The following is a 19,307-nucleotide window of genomic DNA, read 5'->3' on the forward strand; positions in this document are numbered from 1 at the left end:
TTAATTAAACAATTTATATTACTTATCTAATTATTTAAAAGACGAAAGGATTTTGTTCTGTGACCATTTTTTTATATTTTTAATATTTTTAATATTTGTTATATTTTATTATTAATTATCTAATAATTTTATATATTTTATTGTACTGATAAACTGGGATTTAAATAATAATATTTGCCTATTAGCTTACATGGTATGTACAATGTTTTTATCAGACTTAGGCTGACATTTTATTTAAGATGCCCCCCCCCCCCCCCCCCCGTAAATATGTTCTAGATCCGCGCCTGTATCCATTAGGTACTTATAACACGTTATACATCAACAACAAATTGTGGTACTATCATAGATATATAATAGTATACTTTAGAAGTTTCAAGTACCCACAAATAATATTATACAATCATTACAATCATAACAAAATAGGTAACTAAAATAGTTATTCCGGGTTTTTTAATATGTAATTTCGTCTAAATTGGAAATTAAAATGACTATAAAAATAAACTGTGCTTATGTATTTTTTAGATTTTTTGGTAACAGAATTAACTACTTACGTGGAATCTTGTTTTAAACTTTCAATCCTTAGATATAAAAGTTGAAAATTTTATAAAATTTTAATTACAAAATAATTATTCAATTTTAAATTTGATAAATTTTGTCAAAATTTGATCTTTAAATGCTTATAAAAATGAATCGTGCCTATGTATTTTTAATATTTTTCAACTGCTATTGTAACAATATATCAGGAGCCTTGTATTAATTTTTTACACTTTTTGGCCCAACAGATAACACTTTATTGATATTTATAGAAAAAAAAAACTGAAAAAAAAATTTTAAACTGACCATGTCCGTAAACAGCTCAAAAAGAGTCAAATTATTTTCAAAGTTCATTATTTTATTGTGTATAGAAATTACTAATATAAACATTGAGTGAAATTTTCAAGTATCTAAAGTCATTCGTATTTTAATTACAACAAAATAAGGAAATCGTTCATGAGAAATAGAGTGAATATCAAATGTAAAAATATGAATTTCAAACGCTCATAAAAATTTAATTTGAGTTTCTTATAGACATTTTTTTTTCCATAAAGGTAGACAAATTTATGAGGAGTCTTGCATTACATTTTTAAATCTTAGATTTAAAAAGAAAATTTTTTATGAATTTCTAACTTAAAATAATTTTGAAATTTTTGTCATTTTTACGTATTATGTCAATATTTGAACTTTAAATGATTATAAAAAAAAATTGTGACTCTGGATTTTTAAGAGTTTTCATCTGTCTTTGAAACAATATAATATTAGGAGCCTTCTATTAAATTTTCAAGCTTTTGTACCCAACAAATAAAGTTTTAATGATATTGATAGAATAAAAAACTAAAAAAATTGAAAACTGAAAATGTTCCTAAACAGCTCAAAATAAGTCAAAATATTTAAAAAAAAAAAGGCATGGTGTATAGAAAATGTTGACATAAACATTCAGTCAAAATTTCACGTATCTACGGTCATTTGTTTTAGAGTAACACTGAAAACCAGAATCGATTTTCTCGAAAACAGATTTTGCGTTAAAATTCCCGTTTTTTCCTTAATTTTTCTTTTGTTTTTCACGGCGCTTTTGAAAATGACTGAACATTTTTTACTTTTGACCCCCCAAAGTAATAACTAGATTCACTTTCCTATCAGAAAAGATACTGTTGAAGAAAATCCAAGCACTTTTACGGTCCTAAAAGGTGATGATAGACACAAAAAAAAAACACACATCATTGTAAAATCAATACATTCATCGTTTCACTCAGAATCTAAAATATCAACTTAAGTCAAGTCTAATCGATTAAATATTTTTAAATATATTTCATACAACAATCCAAAACAATACGGACATACACCTCAAAACATTTCTTTTGAAAATACATGAAATAAATTGAAATTTGTTAACTTTATTTTTTATCTTAATATCTTATCAAACATTCCTTTAAAATCCCCTTTAAAAATAGTTATTGTTTCAACTCTTCAATACTTCTTAATTTCGCCATTCGACCACATTACAAATAAAAACTAATTATTTACTTATTAAATACAAACCTGTTTACTAAAATGAAACTTAGTAGTAAGTTCTTCAAGACATATTGCTAATAATGATACACAAGTCAAATCTCTAATATTATCTAGGGCCGAAAAAGATATAACTTCTTCAACAATGGATGCTTGTAGTACACAAATGTTAATCTGAAATATTTAAGAATATTTTAGTTGATGGATTAATTATAAAAAAATATCAAACCGATTCCATATAAACGTCTTCCAAATACAATATTTTAATATTTATAGAACTTTTTTTAGAACAATCAGTAAGAACTCAATTATTAAAAGTGAGCAATCAACAATGTTTATAAACAATTTAAAGGTTCTATTAAAAAACTCCAATTATATACAACGGTACGTAATTTGTAAGCATACTTTTGGTAAAATTACAGTTCCTTGAACTTGTGAAGCAATAAATTCTTCATAAACACGGTTTGGTTGCTGTAAATCAGGTTGCGCATCTTTATTTAAATTTGGTTTTACTCTTTCCACAGTACTCCTTTTACTTCCTCCACCCTGCATTTGGCTTAAATATTTATCACGTTTAAGTATGTTAGCAGCCTCAACACGACTAATGCAACTGGAATGTAAGTGGTTTAAGACGGTGAGGGGGTGGAGATTACTGAATGTTGGAATTAAACTATCAACAAACCTATAAAATATAAAAACGTTTTTAACATTTTTCAAAGAAATTAAGTCATTTGAAATATTATGAATACTTTTGTAGTGATTCTAAGGCTAATGGTGTGACCATCAAATCAATATCTCCTTTGAGTTTGATCACAACTGTTGTTCTTGTTCCAGTTTCACTTCGTAAAGATACCATTTCCTCTTCACAATCTGAAAAATACATTTTAGTTTAATAATAATAATAATGAAAAAAAAATATGTAACATTGTATGTGTACAGTGTACACTACCAATTTCAAATGTCTCTTTTGCATTCTGGGTGAAATCAAACTGTGATTGATCCCATGTATATTTCTTTGAAGATTGTGTTTGTGTATTAAGTGGACTAGGTTCTTTTTCTTTGGAATCTGTTCTAGGCACCATCTTTAAGCTTGTAAAACCTTCAGATGTAGTTTCAAATTTAGGTAAATATCTACTACCTGTAATATTGTATTTAAGTATAAGTTACAAATAACAAATTAACTCATTAAATTATATAAATTTTACCAATAAATACAAGACGGTCATCTACTGTATGCTGATAAATAGGAACAGTAAACGCATCAGATCCTGCTGGTAATGATGTTTGAGACCAATTACTACAACTTGTTTGTGACAAATGATTTGTATAAGTGGTGAGTAATAATGGAGAATCAACAATTGGCTTGTTGATATGCATGTGCAAATTTATAAGTGCCAAGTCTTCTTGAGATGATACAGCAGACATAAAAGATGTACTCGATATTGAACGTGAATCAGATGAATCTATAATTCCTCCATCAGGTTCCTAAAATAATATTATAATAATTTATATACTTTTAATGACAATTTTCATTAACAACATACATTATCAATTAAATTATGTTTAGATTTCAACAACGGACTTTGATTGGCATCTCTACTCATGTCCACAGCAAGTAACGTTTTCTCATCATCCGCTAAATCACACTAAATATAGAATAAAATAAACATAAATTAAATAAATTGATTTGACTAAAAATTAGTTTTGTTTTTACTTCTAGGGTGTCTATATTCAATATTGTATGGTCTTGATTATCAACTGTTGTGTTATCAGAACCAGTAATATTACTTAATAGCGCTGGACTGCTTGGTATGATTGTTGTCTCACTTCCAAAATGATTCCTTAAACAAATCATACATAAAATATGGACATTTAAAATTTGCTGTATTAAAATGCTAACTTAATAAAAGATTCATTTTGACCAATTCCACTGCTGTTCAAAGAGCTCTTCAATGAAGAACACCTGGCCGATCCCAATGTAATTCGATCATTACTCTTAAGATTACTATTTAGAGTAAGATCTTCTTCAGCCGAAAAAAAGATTTCAGATGGATTATCACTAGTTATAGATATAGTTCGTGAATACGGGTGTTTTGAACTTGTCTGGTGCAAGGAATGTATGGAATCAGCATTGGTTGCACTAATCTAAACATAAAACAGAAAAATAAAACCCAATTTGGTATTTTAAAAATACCAGTCACTCTCGCCAGCCATTTGGGACGAATAAAAATACGTACTGAATTATTCTGGGCACTTGTAACAAGTGCATTATATTGTAAGGCTGTTGTGTTAAAATAGTCAACAGCAAGTCTAGAATCTGAAACACTATACTTTGGGCAGGAACCATTGTCTACAGCTAATGTGTTTTCGGGCACACTTAGTATGGACCTAGTAGTATTAAACCTGTGAGGTGACGGTGGTCGTGAATCCATTTTAAGTACAGGGGTTGGACTGGCATCAATTAGCCGTGAATACGGCACTTCGCGACTTATTGTTTGTACTCCATTTAGTCTAAAAAAATGTGTAATAAGCGATATTTTGCAACTGATATTGCTGAAAAAAAGTTCCAAACAAACCTGCTGGCAGCAGATGAATATGAGAAACGTCTAGATAATGGGTGTGTCGGTAAAGGAGAAGGTATGTCTTCACTGTCTATTGTGTATGGTATATTTGTTGGGGCATTAGGACTGTTCTTGCTTCCCTCAGACTGATCTTGGTATACCTATCAGGATCCGATTACACATTTTAAATAAAAAGCATGTATTTGATTTTCTTAAAAAAAAATGGTTATTCGTTCTTTATAAATTATTATTCCTTAGATAATGTATAACATTTAATTAGCAGTCAAATTAAAGCAGAAATAATGGGACATTTTATGTCCCAAATAGCTGGATTTGTAAAAAAGCAAGCATTTAATTAATAAAAAAAAGTGAATTAACCTATTAGCGCCGGAATTTTTTTATTTACAATTTTAACTGACATCTTGTTGAAAACATAATATGTTATATCTTAAAAATTATTGTAAAAAATCTATGTTGCCATATGGCAACGCACGGCGTTAATGGGTTAAAAACATTTGTTATTTATAACTTCTGATTTGTAACTTTTAAAATACAAAATATAAATTGAGTAACTGAGTATATATGTGCAATAAGTAATAGGTAGGCAGGTAGCTAACTAATAAGTAGAGCTCGGATTTATATGCATTTGCATGTTTTTACTAAGTGTATGCACGTCTAAGGGGTTCTAAAATGTCCACGGTTCATCTCACACTGAATTTAAACACCAAATTTTATATTGCATATTTTGCATATTTAGAGGATTATTGCATATTGCATATTGGTTAATAAATGCATATATAATATGCATATTTAATGGGTTTTTAATAAATTGCCTATTTTATTTAAAATATTAATATTTTAGTTATTTTAAAAGAGAAAAAAATCGTTGACAGGGTCTTTTACAAGAATATTCTTAAAAAATCGTCATTTTTGCAACAATGCATGAGATCGGAGCTCGTATGGATAATATTATATTAACAACAATAATTCACATATACCTGAATTTCGACATAATATGTTGTTACTTCGATGTTCGTAACAAATAAGGCAGTAACTCAATTTTACAATTTTTTTTTATAACGAATAATATTATTTATAGATGATTTTATTTTTTTTTATGTTATTTTTTTTTAAGTTTTCTGTGTGTTGTAGACATTGTATTTTAAACAATTTAAAATATGAAAAAATGAAGATTATAAAATATTGCATTTTGGTTTTTAAAGTATTAAATGTTTAACTATATAAAAATTCTTTTGTTTATGATAGAATATCTACAGTGTCGGCCTGGCACACAAAAGGCCCATGGATCAGTTTTTTTAATGGGCCCTATCATGAAATACAAAATTCCCGCCATCTTTTTTCCTTTAAAAATGCATTTATTCAAATTCTGATTTATAGAATTATTTAAGTAGGTATACCTAAAGACAATATTATATTCAAATTCCTGATATTTTTGGTATTAATATTAGAGTGTCCTGTGGCTATACAAACTTCTATTTTTCAAATGAGAGTCTCCTTTTTACTGCAAATTATTTACCGGATTATGTTCTTTTAAATGTAGATGTATCTAAATGTACATTATTTTTTTTACTTTGTTAAAAGTAAAAAAAAAGGATTCCGATTTTAAAAATCAGAATTTGAATATAATATGTATACTTTAAATAAAAAAATAGAGCGGGTATAGGTACTTAAAAAATCACTACGTATAATATTAACGCGAAGCCTAACGAGGGGAATCATTCGTTAATTAATAAACTATGAAATTATTGAAATATTTTAAACTACAAAATAATAAATAATTATTATTTAATTACATAGAAACAAAATTACGAAAACCAAAATTATATTTATATTGCCTATAGAATTTTAACTTTGAAGACAAATCCATAAGCTACCTATATACCTATTCGTAGTGGCGGGCTGCAGAACTTCAATTTTAAATGACGCATTTTCTTAATTATGTACTTACCGCCACCACCACCACCACCATCCTATTTTTACTTATAACAAAGTTATGATGTTAATAAAATGTGATCAAAAGAGCCAAGAGGTCAGGCTTTAGCATGTAATTCTGCTCCATAGTCACGGGGTGGCACCGCCCCCTTTGAAAAGTTGACGCAACTGCGTCAAAATTGACCACTTCGGCTCGCCACTGCCTATTCGTAATATTATTCACGTAAACTTTCAAAAGTAAATGTAAAATCTTTATTGTTGTTTAATATTTTATTAGGTATATATACATATAATTGGTATAAGTAGAAGTATAGTATTATAAATCCAACAGCGGAACCGCTGCAGTAGGGTGGGTGAGTGGGGCCCTCGTGGCCTCGTCTGAGCCCATTGTTTTTAAGGAGAGATAAAAACCTAACTCAACATGCAGTACCTAACACAATTAATCCAAAAAAACCTTCTCCTATTTATTACTTGAAACTTGTACTATTATAATTTATAGCGCCCTGTTCACACTATAATAAAAAGCAAGCATCTGGGCCCTGTAAAGAAAAATTGCGTATAGGTACGGGTAAATATATCGATAAATACTTTACGGGGTTCTTACTCCATGCATAGACCAGGCATACGCCAAACAAATAAAAAAAAAAACCGCTGAATGGATGGCATTCCGCTGTACAGTAGATCAATTAATAATGAATTATATTAAACTTGTACGAGACCCTAAAAAAATCGGAGGGGCCCCGGCCGCGTTCGTGGCCCAGCGGCCATGGCCAGGCCGACACTGAATATCTAGTAGGAACTACTTTCCTTGGTGTAAAAATGTGTTTTTTTTTAGAAAAAAAATAACATTTTATAATGTTTAACATATGGCATATAATTGCATATTGAGCCACTTTTTCCTTGCATATTTGCATCATATTTGACACTTTTTAAATGCATATAAATCCGGGCTCTACTAATAAGTAATCAAATTATGATATTTGATTTGTTTAAAATGTGGCATTTTATATTACAAACATGATATTATATTTTTATAAGGCTTAAATTTATATCAAACACTAAAATTTAGTTGGCTTATATAGTACATTATAATCTAAGAAAATAAATATGGTAAGGGTATCCCAGTTTGAGAATACTCTCTCTGCAGATTATTGTTTACTTTTCAAAATTTTCAAAATCTGAAGATGCTATTTTTTAAAACTGAGGTGTATTTAAGTATTTCAGATGATAAAATTATTACTGAAATAAACTTATATAATATATTTTATAAGTAATATTTAAAATGATTAGATAAAATGTTATAAAATTATATCTATACCAAAGACCATACGGTGGTGCGGCAATATAACTAGCACTACATTTTACATATTTCCAAATAAATTATGTAAAAATAACTAGAACATGATAAATTATATTAAATTTAAGATCAGAATATTGTCTTCATTAATAAATACATATGAAGTACAAAAATTTTTTAGAAAATCCTATCTTTAAATTGTTAAATAACTCAACCGTGATGTCAAGCAACTTTTATTTGTAATACATAGGCAGCCTTGAACATATCAGTTCCATGACTGATTATGGCTATTTTTAGATCAATAGCTTTTTTTAACTCATTTAACTTAAAATTTAAAAAAAAAAATTGTGAAGTGTAATGTTTCACTTCTTTAATATTACACAAAGTAATATGAACTATACAATAAATTTGTAGTGATACGATAGTATCATACTCAAGACTAATTTTTAAACAACTTTTAAATATTAAGTTAAACTACCTAAAATAAAATTGCTAAGGACTAAGAAGGAAGTTTTAAACACAACATTTATAACTCATACTTTATTACTCAATATAATATTTTGTATAGTATTTACACCAATTTAGTAGACCCATCATTTAATTTATATCATCTAAACCAGCGGTTCCCAACTTAGGGGGGTAATAACCCCCTAATGGGTAAAAACACGATTTTTGAGGGGTAAAATTAAAATAAATTATAATTATAATCATATATATTTTGTTTTTTTTTTCTCAACTTTTTTTGGGTGGGAGGGGTGTTTGTTAATATCTAACCGACTTATGGGTAATAGTCTCAAAAAGGTTGGGAACCACTGATTTAAACTCGTTATAAATTAATGTAAATAAATATAAATAATCTCAACTATATTTTAATTTATGCATAGTAATATACAGTGATGAGTCATTATAGTATTATAATTAAGTTTTGATAAAATTAAATCTTAACAAAATTTATAATTCTAAAACCAGAACTAAATTAGCAAAAATAATATACATAAATTATAAGCATTTAACCTTATATTAAACAAAAATGAACTTATTTTTACCTTATTTACGAGACGAATGTTTGGCCATTGTGGCACTGGATGATCATGTATAACAACACCATTACCAATATTGTACGGTGGTGTATGAAATATTAATTGACAATCATGTAAAATACTTTGGCCGAATCCTGGATCTTTTCCACTTTCATTTACTCTATGAAATAATAATTTAAAAAATAAACAATTAATTATGACTTAAAACTATAAAGTTTACACTAAAACAATAAAAACTAATTAACCTTAAAGCTGCAATATTGATGCCATCTTGAATATCATTTCTAGACGGTTTAAAAAAACGTTGGCCATTTTGATTACGTCCAAAAAAGGCACATCCACCAACACAACCACATTTTCCCGTCACAAGAGATCTACTGTCACTTGGCCACAAAAACCATAATCTTTTGTAACAATCATCATGCAGTTTAAGGTATCTATAAAATATGGTTAAAAAGTATAAAATAAATATAATATATTATGATTTAAATACTAGAATCATACTTATGTTGAACAAGATGTAAGTTTTTATCAGAGTCAGATAAAGAAGAGGCCAATTCAAGTATAAAAGGACCTAATGATGCAGAACCAATTTCTAGCCACATTTCCTGATTTTCATTGGAAATACCACTAATATTTCTAAAAATATAAATCATTCAATAAATCAATATACCTTAAAAAAAAATTCTAACTATTAGCATAATAAAATTAAATATATGTATACCGATGCTGAGATCTATTACTTCCAGTAGTGTTAGTGTTACTATTAAGTCCGAGTGTAGTTTGTGCACCAGCGCAAATAAATTGTTTGAGTTTTACAGCTGGAATAACTAATGTAATACCAGACTTGAGATGATTACTATGTAAGTTACAATGTGATAGTCGTAACGGGGAAGCCTAAAAATATAAAATTATAATAATTCATTGATTAATTTTTTTTTTTCATTTAAGCCACATATTATATTGCTTAACATTTATGCTATGATTTGCCCTTTCCTAAATTAATCCTTTCCTTAATTAAACCAATTCTAAACTAATAGATGCTTATTAAATGATCTTAAGATCGATTATTTTCAACCATTGTTAGGTCCTTTGATTGTAATTATAATTAAAAACTTAAATACATATTGAATCATTATTAAATAATAAATATATTACCCAAAAATTAATAGCTGTACTAGACTCGACTAGATAGATATCTATAGCATCAATAGCTACACGAGTCATTCGGTATTTTATCTCATCAGCAGTGGGACATCTATAACAGGCCTGTGGATCATTATGAGGACAGGTTGATGGAGGTGAACCATGATGACATTCTAATGGTAAATGAGCTGGTTTGAGCTGATTTTCTGAATCAAACATTAGTAAGAACATAGTCTCTAAACCAGTCACAACATGAAACAACTGAAAAATGTTATTATTAATATTTTGTATTATATATATATAAAGATTAATACATCCAAGGTTAAGATACAAATAAAAAGTTTGAAAAAGCAATATTTACAAGCAAGTATAGTTTAACAATAGATAATTTATTTATAAGTTTAGAAAAAACTTTATTGAGTATTGTAATAATTAATATTTTGAAACTTTGATAAATTAAGAAGTATAACATCTTACTTGCGGAGCAGTAGCTTTCCCGCTAAGTTTTCCCAACTGAATTTCTAATAACCAAGCATATTCTAATGTGTCTTGGTTGAGATTTCTTTCAGCATCGCTAAACATAGCATGACCTCGAATCTAAAGGATATCATATATAATAATATTATATACATGTATATAATACATTTATTAACACAAATAGTATAAATAAAGTATTCATAAGTTATTATTTAATATATTATATACCTGTAAAGCAGAAAGCATTAAATGTCCTTGATTTAAATGATGATCTTTTAGTGGTCGATTTCCCAATTTATCACTAGATATAAGTAAACTAGGTGATAACAATAACTGTAACTGAGTGTCCCTATAAGATTTCTTCATTTCCAGTCCAAAACGTTCAATTATTATTACTGGACAAGGGGGATCATTATCATTACAATTCTGAAAAGATAGATGATGTTACATTTTATAATTAAAATATTTTGTTGAACTTACTTTAATAAGGTGGGCCTGTAAATCATGCATAGTGATGGAAATAACTACTTCCAATGGTCTATATTCTCGTGGATCTACTTGCATTTTTACATCGGATAAAGAACTACTATCTTGATCTGTAACTTTGTCAGTGTTTGCACTTTTTGGGTTTAGTTTATCATTCATGTCTGTAAAAATTTGATCTTCACCAAATATGCTTTCCTAAACCACAACATGAATAAAAGAATTAAGGTTAGAACACATCACTTATTGATAAATAAAAATAATTTACCTTTAAATGAAAGAAATGCCTGAGCCAAGATCCATACAAAAACATAATTGATGAACCTATTTCCAACTCTAAACTAACTTTGTCAGCTGGTAAAGTAGTTGGGTCAAATTTTTTACCTTCGTCCTATTATAAAAAAAAAAATTATTTATTTATTTAGTTTAATAAAAAAAATTATTTTAGATTCTTCTAACTCGAGTCCAATGAATAGGAACATTTTGTGTTTTATGATGTTGCATTCTCATTGGTGAAAGCAATTTTTCTTCTTTTTCTGGTGTAGTTATGTCAGCTTGAGGTGGTGGTCCATACATTGGCATTGGATGATAAATAAAATTAATTGATAAAGCAACAATTGGCATGGTCCAACAGTCTACCCATCCAAGACTAAATTAAACATTTCAAATTATTACAATACTGTATTTTGAAAATATTAAAATAATTTCCTATACTTACCCTTTTTGACAAACATTTCTCCATTTACGTCCATTGTCATCCAATTTTGACCTATATACTTTTCCATCACGTCCGAGTAATTTAGCATTTTGATTTAATGACAACAAAACACTTCGGCTGGTGTATACTTCTGGCAAATACATAGATAAATCTATACTTTCACCTTGAATCCAAAATCGAAGAGGTAATGTGTCAGGCAAAAACTCCGTAAATGGGAGATCAAATGAAAAATCAAATAAATCACCACTGGCCGCAATAAGAGCTTTATACCATGAAACAATACATAAAATTAGAAACATTTCAATTATATTGTAATTGGCTGATCTTTAATTAAATATTATTAAAGATTATAAATTATAATTACCATTTTCTTGATTTTGAGATGAACAATCGATCCAATTGTATTCATTACTAATAGTTATTAATTCAAATTCTTTCATAAGAACTGAAAACTTCCATGTATATGGCACAAAATGTAAAATATCTGGCCTACTTTTACTAGCCCAGTCATTAATCATCTCTATTTATAAATTAAAATTAAAAAATAAAAATAACTAAAAATTTAATAAATTAAAATACTTATTTGTTTAAGACTTACCTTGAAAAAACCTTTATGAGCATAAGTAAACCACCCTGTTGCTTTACAACCAGTTAAATTAAACAACCATTCTTGATGATCATTCCACTGAATTGGATAGTGGCAATGAGCAGTAAATTCTAATGTTTCACATTCTAATAAACTGCGAAACTTTAAACATAACAATATATTAGCAATATAAATTGTATATGAAAAAAAAAAATGTCTTACCTGTAAACTTGTAGTTGCTTCTAAATGAAGTAGCTGCCCGGTAATTTTAGTAGTATAACCATCATGTGCTACTAGCCACGGTAAAGTAATTTCCATGTATGAACCAGGTCCAACATTAATATGAATTGCATTAGTTTCCTAAAAATACAATTAATGCATTCATTTAAAAATATATATATTCAGTAGTGAGGTCTTTAAATTTCTATTTGAAAATGTTCCATCCCCTTAATCAGTATGTATATGCACAAAACTTAACTACAAATAATTTTGGATTGATCAGGCAAGGTTAAGAATGTTCCTATTTGAACTTGACATTTAAACTTATTACATTATTTAAATTTACTGGACATTTTTGAAGTTTGTATACTGATTTTGTAAACCAAAAGCCAAATAGATATAAGGTTCAAATTGTATTTTACAGAAAATTAAATTTACAATACATTTTGTAATTATTAATTTGTTCTACAGTTTTTATTTGATGAACCTAATTGTATACAATTACGATCTTCCAGATATTGTTTAATACCTATTATAAGGTGTAATTCAGTCAATTGTACTGGTGGTTAATTTCTGTAAAGTTAATATTATTAATTTTATGTAAGTTTTTCATTCTTTTTGGAATAAAAAAAATAATAAGTCTAATCAATTAGCAGTAAATTTATAATAATTAAAAAAGCTTACTTTATTTTTTGAAAATAATATGTCAATAGTAGATTCATAGAGTGTATTCAGACGAATGTCAAATGCTTGTACTTGACGTTTTTCACCAGGTAATGGTGGATCACTAACCTAAAATAAAAAAATGTATTAATAGTTATTCTTAAAAGAAAAGGAAAATTAAAAAAATTATATTAACCTTGAGGGGCTGATAATCTTGTGGAAAGAATAACTTGAATAAATGTTCCCTTTGTCGGTCTGCCCAAGGACCATAACTGAAGTCTGTCCCTTTGCCACACTAAAAAAATAATTATAATTAATTAATAAACATTAATATAGTATACCTAATACGTTGAATTAAAATAATAAAGTTAAATAATATTCAATAAATTGCTTAAAAAAATCACGAACAGACAATTAAAATAAAGTTTACGAATTCATAATTTGTGTACTTAAATTCACTACTTATTCATTATTATTATTAAAAAAATGTTTCCCTTCCGTTAACTTTACTTTTTTTTAATCTATCTCCATCAACAATATCTTATATTTTTTTTCCTGAGTATATTTGATTAAATCATCCTTGATTCTGATTGCCCAAAGCTATCTAAGGCCTTTATTTCCACAGCTTTAGGCAGACTCTAGGCGACTCTTAGATCTTTCCTGTTTAACTTTCTACCAGGGTTTCATTTAAAAGGCTGTTCGACCTACAGACATGGCCTGCTCACTCAATTTGTTTACTCATAAGAAGGGATCGAGATTTATAACACTAAAATTCATGATCTAGATGTACTTTACTGTAAAAATTACAATTTAAAAAAAAAAAAAATGTATTACAATGTTTTACTACTGGAATATTGACACGTTGTACAATAAATATCTTAAAGTTACTTAAAATTAAAACCTTTTACTTTTTCTAATACATATCTGAAATATTTATTACAAAATATTTTTATCTTTAGAACAAATAGATTTAGTGAGCGCCAAGCGGCGAGTGGCCATTCATATTATTACATTTTACTTTTAGTAAATAGGAATTTAGTGCAACACTTGACGCTTGCCAATGTGTGCATGGCATAATTACATAATTTTATTCAAATTAACATCAAATAGCCAAATAGTTATAAAAATAGCAGCTAAAACGCAAAAACCCTAAAAATGTGATAGAAACATTTGGAATTGAATTCCTTTCACTATAAAATGGATTTATAGCTTATTCTGCTATATATTAATGGTTAGGTTATATTGGGATTTTCATATAGATCACTGTTGAAAATTGAAATTACCGCATTTAAATACGATGTAACTTCCATATAACAAAGTCTCATGGGGAACAAAAAAAAATTGTAATACAGAGGAATTCGTTAAATAGAATTTACGCATGATTGACAATGAAGGTTCTCGTGGTTTTCAAAAATAATTTGCAAAACAGATATTATAAATTGTATAGGTATTGTATATTTATGGGTCACAATCTCACATAGATACTTACAGTGATACGGGACTTTTTACTAGATACCGTAAATGCTTAAGTTTAATATTACTATAAAATGTTGAGTCTTGAGTTATTAATTTTAAATACCTTTATGTCAATTCCCCAAATGGGTGGAGCAGATTCGACTATATCCCCATTTGCTAATTGTAACATTTCAGGTTCTTCAGGTACAACCCCTAAAAACAAATTTTGTAACTAATTACTGATAATCTAAGATATTTTTTATTAAAAGTTTACCTGGTTCGTCCATGTAGTAGTAAAGTTCTATATTATTTGATGAAAACACAACAAAACCAGCACCCATGTATCGAGGTGGATCATCTGCCATGCCAGTATATTTAGGACTTGGTGCTAATATCACCTATAATATTAATTAATGTAATTTTAAATAAATAATTTATGTAATATAACAATATTTTACTTTAAAGTTTTCTGCTTTGCATTTAACAAAATGCATGAAATGATCCAGTTTTGAAGCAGCTGGTTTAGTGGAATACACAAAATGGGCTTCTTCAACATTGACTAGTAAAGTGGTTGGTATAAGTCGATTGCCAAATACTACTCGGCCCTACATTTAAATTATAATAACATTCACAATAAGACCACAGAAAAATGTTAAAGAAATAAAATAAATAATAAAACTTACAGACGACACTTCCATTTTTATCACAGGTATAAGGTCCCTCCAACTTTTACCAAGCACTGCTTCTTGTTTCTTATCTTTATTATTTTTAGCTTCCTCTTCTTCTAAAAATTATAACTATAATAAGTATCATTTATCTAAGCAAAATTAGCTAATAATAAATTATTTCTTTATTTTGTACTTACTGACACTTAATTCGTCCCAAGGAATAATTGACGGATCTAAATTAAATACTTTTTCTAAATTACTATACATTTTACAACGGTTATATACATGTAGTTCAAACCCATTTAACATAACGGACAGCCTAGTATCAGAATGTGACAAATCTGAAAAAAATATATATTTATAAATATAATAAAATAGCTAATTTAAAAATGAAAAATAATAAATAAGTAGGTATTTTGATATAAAATAATGGACTAATACTACCCATCTTAAAATAATAATATAAATAATAATTAAATTATTCACTAACCTTCTGATACATCTTTAGGAACATAAGATCGCCACCAACGGAATATCAACCAGCCATCCTGTACTCTTATGGTATAATCTTCAGTAATATAAATAATATCCCTGAACATAATCTTACCAGAAAGAGCACAAACAGTAAAAGAACCTGTAAAATATTTTGTTTTTAGTTAATAATAATTAATAATACGTATATTTTTATGCTTATTGAAAACTTTTAAATTAGAGTAAATAGTAAAGTAAGACTAACTTAAAATAAATACATTTACCTATACTAAGATATCCTTTTGTAGCGTAGAACCTAGTCAACAGTCTGGTGACAATATATGCTGTCACTCTAGAATTGTAGTAAGTAATATAAATTACCCACACCATCCCAGATATCAGTGAGAACAGCATCCAGGCAAAATTACTATCCATTTTAATATCATCTAGATGAACGTCAGTCAAGTTCCATGAAGAGTCCTCCATACGATTGGCTGGTTGATACATAAGTGTTGTTTCTTTATCCATTTTGAAGTTATTTAGCCAATATAGGTACTTTACATCTAAAACCAAAAAGATTTAAAATTATAAATATAAATTAGTATGTTTAGGAATATTATTGACCAGTTTAAATCATTTATATCATTGATAATCTAGTTAAAAAAAATTATATATTTAGGACTCTATTTTTATCAATAGAGATTCAAAAAATAAAAATAATAACTATTAACTTAAAGGATTTTTATTTACTAGTGTAAAATGTAACTTACATTTAACCTTCATAAATTAAGTTTTTAATATAAAAAAAAAATGTAAGTACCTACCATACAATTATAAAGTAGCCAGTATATATCTAAATATATGTAATTATTAATTAATGATTACTTAATACAATTTCACATGCAAATAAAATTAAATATACATTGTTTTTTTTTAATTTATATTCTTTATCGATTTACCAATTAGATTTACAAAACTTTAATAATTCACATATAACACTGGAATCAAATCATAGTATACTTAATCATTAATCTGTCAACCATTAAATAATAAATTAGTCACTATTACAACAACAATCAGATTAGTTTTATCTAAGAAGTAAATTAAATTCATATTTTAATAAGTGCACTTAAACAAATACATTCAATTTCATACTTTTTAGTTGATTCTAATTAAAAATTTAATTTGTTTTTCAAAAATTAGATTTAAAATTAATGTTTCATTTTCTTGTAGGTACAAATCCAAAAATAATAAAAAATTTATTTTTCTTAAAAACAGTAAATTAGTTGTCCTTGCCTATCTCACATAACATTGAAGTTTCATTAGGTTTTTTACTTTCTTCAGTAAATATTATAACTGTTAGTTCCCACTTGCCAGGATAGTGTTAAATTAAATAAATAATTTAACCAAGTAGGTAGGTAGTTGACTAATATTTATTATGTTTATTATTTTTATGGCCATTTGCATTTTTTCTAAATGTGAAAATATTACTAGTTAGGTAGGTATAAGTTAAATACTCACTTAAAGAAATTATAAATGTTTAGGTAAAAATATTAAAATAATATTGGGTAGGTATATACTATTGATATTTTAACATTACATGGAAGTACAAGCATTTAGATTCAATAAAGTATGATTAAACCTATAAGAATTAACTTGCCAAACAACTGTTGAATTTGTATACTTGACAAAATAATTGAAGTATTTTGTTTTAAAGGTAGTTTAAATGTCGTGAACCTGATAGTTATTATTCTGATGAAATACTACAATGTAACGTTTCGTGATTGACAAAATGTGTTGATGTGGTAATCTGGCAGTATTTTACAACTCTTGTTATGCTGACAATATTATATATAAGTACATAACTAAAATGTATAGTGGCTGATATAATTAATTGTAGAAAAACAGAATTTCAAAAGACTATAGGAATCGAGCAAAACTAAAACTAGTAGTAGGTACTGTATACCTATAAGGACATTAAGTTACATCATTAAACCTGATTGTAAACGTGCAGAAAATCTCCATCGAAACAAGACAAACTTGATTTCTAGGAGCCCTCAATCCCGGGAGAACTATATATAAAGTTCGTAAAAAGTAATAGGAATATCACAATATTAAAGTAGTATTATAGTAGTAGTGACAATAGCAGTAAGTAGTTACTAGTTATCCTTGCGGCGCACTGGCACAACAAGTGGTGACTGCACAGCGCCCGCGAGTATACACGGCGAAAACGTTTCCGGAAACAAACCTTCAAAAAGGTCCAATATTTTCGTCACCGGTCGGACGAGAATTCGGTGGAGGTGCAGAATTGGTCGCACCCGGGCGGTATCATAGTATTATGATGGCGTTGGTCACATAATAACAATATTATTGTCGCATTTGTATTGGCACGCGTTTCATGCGATTGAGGGAAAACGGACGTCCGGCCAGCTGAAAATCATTATTGTGAAATATAAACAATAAATTATAATATCGTCGGACGAGGGATAGCGGAGCTCGTCGCGAACACTTAACCAGCGGCTTAGAGCAGCTCGTCGGGATTGTCGACGGTGTTTTGAACGAGATTGTGTAGTGATTAGTGATTAAAACAAGACACGCCCCTATCAGTCGATAACACGCCGCCGAATTAAAGGACCCCCACCCAACCAACTTAACTAAAAAGCATACGCACTGACGCACACCAGCAGCTTCCCTATCACACCAGTAAACCACCGTCAATGGTTTCCAAAGCTTGTACTCCGCGTCACCATTCCAGCTGTCTGATTGTCTGATTGTCTGAGTCGCTGAACTATTTTATACGCCTGACCGATTCAGAAGACAAAATATAATATATCAATATTATAATAATAATAGTAATAATATTACATATAATTTTAGCAACGTAATAATATAGGTCTACAGTGACGAGGCGGCCTGCGAGGTACCTTTCGACAATACTATTTTTATAATAATATTATAATCTCATCTCGTTTATATACTATCCTAGTGTAGCTAAAAAATATGTAAAATTCAAATAACCACGAACTAAAATATTATAATATATACCTCAATTCGTGGGAAGTACGGAACGCGTAATCGAGAATTCGCGGCTTGCGTGACTGTATACGTCGAAATTAAAAAGCTTTCGCGATCGATTCATTTGTTAGTTTTTAAAATGTAATGCATTATCTACTTAACTACAGGCTATAATAAATATACCTATACATGCGAATACATTTGAATAGTAATATAGTATAACTTTAAATAGTGTACCTACTTAACATCATGTTTATATTTATAAATTATACCTAGGTTAATATTGGCGTTAATATTATAATAGGCACTCAGGTTATAGCCAATATACTGCCCTGCTACCAAGAATTGCAGTAACTCCAAAAAGTGAAATGTTGGGAAATCGTGTTTAAAGGTTTTTTTTAATTTTTGACCCAGAAGTTATTATTTTTTAATGATTTTTTCTATAAATTATTTTTAATAGATGTTCAAATTTTTTTTTGATATATTTTTTTGTACTTTAATAGTTTAAT

General features: G+C 28.1%; 1 protein-coding gene across 3 annotated transcripts in view; it reads right to left on the bottom strand.

The window, feature by feature from the left end:
• Window positions 1-18,349, bottom strand: part of LOC100166052 (transmembrane protein KIAA1109) — a 33,523-nt gene extending 15,174 nt beyond the window's left edge. For 2 of the 3 annotated variants that reach the window (XM_016804468.1, XM_008181952.1), the window contains exons 1-24: window positions 12,530-12,623; window positions 12,320-12,469; window positions 12,086-12,241; window positions 11,722-11,983; window positions 11,463-11,652; window positions 11,272-11,394; window positions 11,001-11,201; window positions 10,749-10,946; window positions 10,521-10,640; window positions 10,056-10,304; window positions 9,622-9,794; window positions 9,402-9,536; window positions 9,143-9,334; window positions 8,904-9,057; window positions 4,623-4,768; window positions 4,284-4,557; window positions 3,947-4,191; window positions 3,761-3,887; window positions 3,591-3,692; window positions 3,252-3,531; window positions 2,996-3,184; window positions 2,796-2,916; window positions 2,452-2,728; window positions 2,077-2,220 (exon numbers count right to left, since the gene is read on the bottom strand). In XM_016804468.1, coding sequence (XP_016659957.1) covers window positions 2,077-2,220; window positions 2,452-2,728; window positions 2,796-2,916; window positions 2,996-3,184; window positions 3,252-3,531; window positions 3,591-3,692; window positions 3,761-3,887; window positions 3,947-4,191; window positions 4,284-4,557; window positions 4,623-4,768; window positions 8,904-9,057; window positions 9,143-9,334; window positions 9,402-9,536; window positions 9,622-9,794; window positions 10,056-10,304; window positions 10,521-10,640; window positions 10,749-10,946; window positions 11,001-11,201; window positions 11,272-11,394; window positions 11,463-11,652; window positions 11,722-11,983; window positions 12,086-12,239 — 4,056 coding nt within the window. In that variant the 5' untranslated portion in view covers window positions 12,240-12,241; window positions 12,320-12,469; window positions 12,530-12,623. Of the gene's footprint in view, window positions 1-2,076; window positions 2,221-2,451; window positions 2,729-2,795; window positions 2,917-2,995; window positions 3,185-3,251; window positions 3,532-3,590; window positions 3,693-3,760; window positions 3,888-3,946; window positions 4,192-4,283; window positions 4,558-4,622; window positions 4,769-8,903; window positions 9,058-9,142; window positions 9,335-9,401; window positions 9,537-9,621; window positions 9,795-10,055; window positions 10,305-10,520; window positions 10,641-10,748; window positions 10,947-11,000; window positions 11,202-11,271; window positions 11,395-11,462; window positions 11,653-11,721; window positions 11,984-12,085; window positions 12,242-12,319; window positions 12,470-12,529; window positions 12,668-13,210; window positions 13,319-13,385; window positions 13,485-14,768; window positions 14,858-14,918; window positions 15,043-15,102; window positions 15,250-15,327; window positions 15,429-15,509; window positions 15,654-15,802; window positions 15,947-16,067; window positions 16,347-18,031 lie in introns of those variants that run through there. The other variant, XM_016804505.2, reaches the window with a different exon arrangement.
• Between the last annotated feature and the right edge of the window lie 958 nt (window positions 18,350-19,307).

The sequence above is a fragment of the Acyrthosiphon pisum genome, chromosome A1, assembly GCF_005508785.2.
Source record: "Acyrthosiphon pisum isolate AL4f chromosome A1, pea_aphid_22Mar2018_4r6ur, whole genome shotgun sequence".
NCBI lineage: Eukaryota > Metazoa > Arthropoda > Insecta > Hemiptera > Aphididae > Acyrthosiphon > Acyrthosiphon pisum.